At 43.1% G+C, this 5,978-nt stretch overlaps 1 protein-coding gene across 1 annotated transcript; it reads right to left on the bottom strand.

Annotated features, from left to right (window-relative positions):
* Positions 1-1,027: 1,027 nt before the first annotated feature.
* On the bottom strand, positions 1,028-4,876 carry lrit3b (leucine-rich repeat, immunoglobulin-like and transmembrane domains 3b). Its single transcript, XM_079370086.1, has 6 exons — positions 4,542-4,876; positions 3,127-3,501; positions 2,956-3,041; positions 2,332-2,625; positions 2,179-2,238; positions 1,028-1,780 (listed from the first exon to the last, which is right to left on the bottom strand). The coding sequence occupies exons 1-6, from the start codon at positions 4,649-4,651 to the stop codon at positions 1,392-1,394; spliced, it is 1,314 nt and encodes a 437-aa protein (XP_079226212.1). The 5' UTR covers positions 4,652-4,876; the 3' UTR covers positions 1,028-1,391.
* Between the last annotated feature and the right edge of the window lie 1,102 nt (positions 4,877-5,978).

Below are 5,978 nucleotides of genomic sequence, written 5' to 3'. Positions count from 1 at the left end.
TATATGGAAATGTAAACTGTAATCATAGATCCTCCCTCGGAGTCAGGTGGTAGTGATTATGAAAACGTTGATGTCATTGTGAAATATGGGACTCTTCGCGTCAGACCACTGAGGGAGGATGAATGTTGACCACATGCTTAGTTCATGAGTGTGAGAGAAGAGGATATAAATAAAAAACTGCTGTTCAGAGATAAAGTTTCACATTCACCTCCTGCGGAGAGCGATGACATTCTCTGTTTCAAGTACTTTCTTCGCTTAACTTAGAAAAATAACTGCAGGATTTTTCAACTTAAGCTCTATTTATAAACGACTCGGGGTCCAGAGGTTTTGTATTTCCTCCAGTTGATTGCATAGGCCTGCTGTCGTAAAGCAGCTGTAAATGCTGCAAAGTGAACCATCAGAGGAAACGTCCCTGATCAAAGTCCACCCACTAAAAGTTGTTGTTTTTGTTACTGACAGGCTCAGATTGTGTCTAATGGCGTCACAGATATGATGCCAACAGAGATCGACCTTTTTGTCAAAGAGGAGAAGGACTTTTTATTTTCCAGGAAAATGGAGATTTGAAAGGTCTCTGGAAAACTTTGGAAGTTTGAAGAAAACCTTTGTCAAACAGGAGAAACATTTCGTTACAGATAAACTTGTAAATGTCAGACATTTTTGGAAAATCCAGAGACACTTTTTAAGACCCCAAGAGACTTTTGTAAGATCCCTAAACTTGTGTTAGATCCAAGAAAGATTTTCAACATCAGAGAAATAATTGTCCCAGAGGAAGTTCTGGGAGAATGACTTTTGCAATATCCCATAACCTTCTGAGTAATCCTGAGAAACTTTTGTAAGATACCAGGAACTGTTTGCAAAATCTCATGATATTCCCATCCCATTTCCAGCTTTCCCAAAATGTTCCAATTTGACTTTGACCTATTACGTAGGATTTCACCTGATTGAAAACTTCAGTCAAGAAATGCAGAAGTATCTCAGGGTCTTGCAAAAGTTCGTTTGAGATCGTCATAAACTCAATGTCCTCTCTGGGGCTCCGAGAAGGGATGACCCCGGGGACTCGTCTCCCTGCGGACTTTATGTACTTCTTGTAAACAGGAAGGTGTCGTTTCTCTGTCGTCTGGATCTGAACCACAGGAATCCAAAGGTTTTCAGACATTATCACAGACGCTGCAACCAAATTTATGTCCAAGATGTATTTCTATAAACAAGTTTAACTTACAGAATATCTCATCAACGCTTGTTTTGGGCATGCAAAACGTCCACAAACAAAGTCTGTAAACTCTTAAGCTAAAGGTTCACACACAATAGATTTACACTCCGATGATGAACACAACAAACGCAGCAGGAGAATTCTCTCGAGACTTTGAAATAGACTTTATAAATGTCTCAGTCTATTTCTTGTCATTTGTTATGTTGACTTGTTGCCTTTTTTCTTTGAGGAACTCTTTGAACACCAGATTAGCAGCAGTCTGGATCTTGTAATTTAAAGGCGTGACGTTCTGGAGTATCTGGTTCTCCTTCTCGAGGGGCCTGCTGGTCGTAGACCGAGTCCTGTTTGGCCTCCTGTATTTTGATGATAATTTGAGCGGGGTCTTTAGGTACTTCCTCTTTGGGAGACGGGACAGTTGAGTGACTCCGACCACCTTCAGTTTGATGGGGGCTTCGGTCAGTCCCGCCATGTTCCGCGCCTGGCAGCGATATTCCCCCGCGTCCTTGTATGATAATCCGTTCAGGGTGATGATCGACCAGCGGACCCCGACCCGAGGAGATTCCTGCATGACTTGAAGATAAAAAAAGTGCAACATCTCAGCGCAATATATCGGGCCAACTTTGAGCTAGAAGGGGACAGAAACGTTTATCTTAATGAGGAGGTGTGGTGGCGAGGTGTGACACTTTCTTTTAGAAGATGTGAATGTTGTTACACAGGATATACCTGATTTATTTATAAAATGTTGCACATTCTTTCTTTAAGAGGAAATTCTAGAAGTTTTTGAGTAGGAGCAACTCTTTGTGCTTAGGAGGCTTCGTGAATATGACCTCAGGCGTCTTGCAGGTTTTTTAAACCAGTCTCGGGTCAAATTGAGTCGTTTGCTGTGCTGTTAAATTATGGTTTTACTTTGAGGTGTTTTTGCATGTTTAACCAAATTATTGTGAAAGAGATCAATTAGCATTACTTACAGCTTTCCATAATCCTGGGCAGCTGGTCAGAGTTCTCCAACATGTTGTTTCTGCAGCAATCTGCAGACAGAGCCAGATGCATAAACATGAAGGAACTGATGCTCATGTTATCATAACTTTACTATCTACTGAAAGACGGTCTGGATCAGTCACCTGTGTAGGCGGAGGTTTTGATCCAGGTCAGGGTGGGTGTCGGGTATCCGGTGGCCTCACAGCGCAGGATGACGTTGCTGCCCAGCGGAGAGATGACCCTGGTGGCTGCAGGCTGAATTGACGGTCTCATACAGCGGGACAACTCCGACTGACTCAGCAGCGTCCCCGACTGATCCACAGACCGGCTGCAGACCAAGAGCTGGTCCATCAGGATCAAAGGACTCCCCAGAGACATGGACAGGGACATCACCATGGAGATCTGGCAGTCACACAACCAAGGGTTGTCATGGAGACCTGTGTACCCAGGACAATTTGAGTGGGTTACATCATCGTCTTAATGGATTGAACGTCTGCAAAATCACCGGACATATTCGATAGCCTAGATGAACTGTGGAATAGTCAAACTTCTTTTTTTTTAGTCTCTGCCCTCCCTTGTGCTGCACACTAGCTACAAGACAGTCAGACAACAAACATGGCATCTGAAGACATGACGGTACAAGATGTAATGTTTGAGGATATACTTGATGGTGTTGAGCTGGAGAGATATTCACACATTGTTGAATCTGCTTTTCACAGCAATAGAATATGTACCATGTATTGTTTCACCTTACACACAGGTTGTACCTAAGATCCTTCTTTGAACTGTTCCTCCCTGTTGTTCTGGAGGAGGAAACCAAAGGTCGAGCAGCTCAGCGGGTAACACCGTCAGCCTGATGGTCGAAGAGAGAGAAATCTTTGAAATAAGCGTGTACGCCTGTATCTATCCTGACATCAGCAGCTTGTTCCTGGTCACACCTGTTGCTGGAAAGATCGAGGAAGGTGATGTTTGAGAGAAACAAAGAAGCGTGAGCAGGAAGGCTGGACAGACGGTTGTTATGGAGACCAAGAGTCTGGAGGCGGGGCATGTCCCTGAGTCCCTCCCACGGGAATGATGTGAGAACGTTCCCGTCCAAGCGCAGCTCCCGCAGGGCCTTCAGGTTGACGAAGCTGCTGGGGTGGATTGAAGCGATGGAGTTGTAGTTCAGCCACAGGAAGCGCAGCTCGGACAGATTGTAGAAGGCTGCCCGGGGCACCCTGGTGATCAGGGTCTTCTCCAGACGCAGTTTGCCTGTGTCAGCAGGGACGTTAACGGGAACAGCTGAGATCTCGGGGTCGTTGCACCGCACCGACCTGACGTGAAACACAGAGCTGGGAGGTCAGCTTTGTGAAAGATCACAAATGCACAAACATACTGGTGAACAGAAAACATAATGCTGCAGATTAATGACGTGCAAGGAGGTCACAAAGGTCAGATGCACACGGTCATGCACCAGTCACAGGGAATAAACGTCACCGCACACTCCCACTTGGTGAAAGTCAGGTAAAAGTCCCAGTTAAAGATTTGGCTGTTTGAGTTCACACATGCAGCTCATTCTGAGAACTGTTCTGTACAAGTCTCACTCTGAAATTTCTTGCATCTTGTTTCATGAGAAGTGGGTTAACGATGAAAAAATATCAAAAGTGACAGAAGTTAAATGTAACTATATGTCATTGTGGGGTTTAATTTTAAAATACTATCAAAAAAAAATACTAAACACTGAAGCTTCAGTGTCCTGTTTGGCCTGTAGCTTCAGTGTTTAGCCAGCTCTGCATGGGTCTGTTGAGCTTTCTGCGTTCTAACCTCTCTCCATTTTTCTAAAGCATCTCCAACATTGATCCTAGTTTGAGCAGCTTTCTGCTGCTGGAGCTTATTAGAAAATGTTTCCTTTAGCATGTTTCCTTAATGTTTGATGATATAGTAAGGTTAGTTTATGATGTCACTCAGTAGGTATTTAACAGATTGGTCCTTTAAGTATGTGTTAATTCAACTTTCAATTTAGCATCTTTAATCCAGACTAGTGTACTTCATCCTCTGTACATGAAGATTGTGTTTGTCATTTTATGCTTCGACTCTTCATCTTAAATTAACTTTATGAAGCTGTAAAACACGTGATTCTATCTATGTTAAACACCATTAACCAAAACATGACATTCAGTGATAAATACGTACATAACTAAATATTTCATATGATCAAATCAACATATGACATTTGTTACACCAGCACGACCATGTTGGATCCCAAAGAGCTTAAAAAAATCTCATCATAAAATCTAATTGTCTATAATTAGCTTCATGTGTTGAAATTAGTAGCACACACACACAGATGAGACTAAAGTCTGCCTCTTTGCACCTGAGCTCTGCGTTTCCTCCGGTCCCATATGAGCAGGAACACACAGCCGGACAGGAGTGGACCCCCCACAGAGCGGACTGCAGGACCTGGACCAGGACCAGCAGATACATCCTTCATCAGACAAACCCTGAACCCAGAGAGACCCTCAGTGTTTCCATATTCCCTCTTAGCGCCGGTCTGAGGTTGTGTCCACAGAGCAGAGTGAAACTGAATCCCAGATTAGCTGGGATTACGGCGCTTACAAGCGGCGTGTAATCCCATGCCTCGCTGTCAGAGTAACAAATCACAACATCAGGGCCAGCACACGGCGTTTTGGGCGTCAAGGGCGGTTTGACTAAACGCATAACCCGGTGGAGTTTTAAATACTGACCTGCAAGCACCTGACAAACTGTCCAAGAGATCAGTGTGATTTATACTCCTGTTTACTAATGTCACAGGGTTCTTTATTATTAATGAAGACGACTTACTCAGAGTAAACAGTGTAAGAATACAACATTTTAAATAACAATCGATGAGTTGTAGAATACCTGTATTGATTGTAGGATTTACTAGCTACCACAGGATTATCAGCAAAAAGTACCACAAGAAATAGACAATGTACATGAACACTTCTTGTGATGTTCTGATACTGAGAGACTACTTAGTTAGGATCGAACACTTTTTCTTCTCGTCATGATGTGTTCTTTAGTTTTGTATCTTAAAGAAGAAATATTATGGGATTTTTCCACCTTTTCAAACAGTCCCCCTGTGGTCTAAATGAAACATCTGTGCTTTGCTTTGGTCCAAATATGACATGAATCAAGCAGCAGAGGAGGTTTGTGACCCTGTAGAAACCAGGGCTCTCTAAACGCTCAGTTTTGGTGTGTATGTCTCTTTAAATGCAATGACCTCTCCCTGAGTTTTCCAGGTATAGATTACTCCGTTGCTAACAGGAATAAAGATGGCAGACCTGCGCAAAAGTTTTGTTCTACGGTGGAGGTGGAGTCCACAGGTGGAGATATCAGGGGGGGGGGGATTTTTATTACCAGAATCCCACTGTGACATCACAAGGAGAGCACATTTGAAACTGAGCATTTTTCTCTGCAAGACTTATGCAGACCACAAACAAAGAACTGGATGGGTTTATTTCTGTGGTTTTCTGGTTTTATTTTTGTGGTTTCGGTAGACACTCAGGTTACCCAAACATATGTTCAAAAACACTGTCAAAGTGGATTTTTCATAATATGTCCCCTTTAAATAAATGACATCATACCAATACATTTGTTTCGATTTATTGCAGATAAACAGGAGTAAGATGTACCAGACGGAAGGACCCCTGCAGGGAGTTAATCCAGGTCAGAGACAGATTTTGTTTGTTTGTCCGTTTGTTTGTTTGTGGGGCGTTACGGATTTTCCTCAAGTCTGGGGAAGCGCATGTTGACTTGAAATGTTATTCGT

The sequence above is a fragment of the Symphodus melops genome (assembly GCF_947650265.1).
Source record: "Symphodus melops genome assembly, chromosome: 19".
Lineage (NCBI taxonomy): Eukaryota > Metazoa > Chordata > Actinopteri > Labriformes > Labridae > Symphodus > Symphodus melops.
Note: the sequence above shows the minus strand (reverse complement) of the source record. Positions and strands in the feature narration are given on the sequence as shown.

Coding starts and splice junctions, on each gene's coding strand:
- lrit3b (XM_079370086.1), bottom strand. CDS start 4,651: ATGTATCTGCTGGTCCTGGTCCAGGTCCTGCAGTCCGCTCTGTGGGGG. Junction 3,042..3,126: donor CTCGATCTTTCCAGCAACAG/GTGTGACCAGGA, acceptor TTCGACCATCAG/GCTGACGGTGTTACCCGCTG. Junction 2,626..2,955: donor AGTTCAAAGAAGGATCTTAG/GTACAACCTGTG, acceptor CTGGGTACACAG/GTCTCCATGACAACCCTTGG.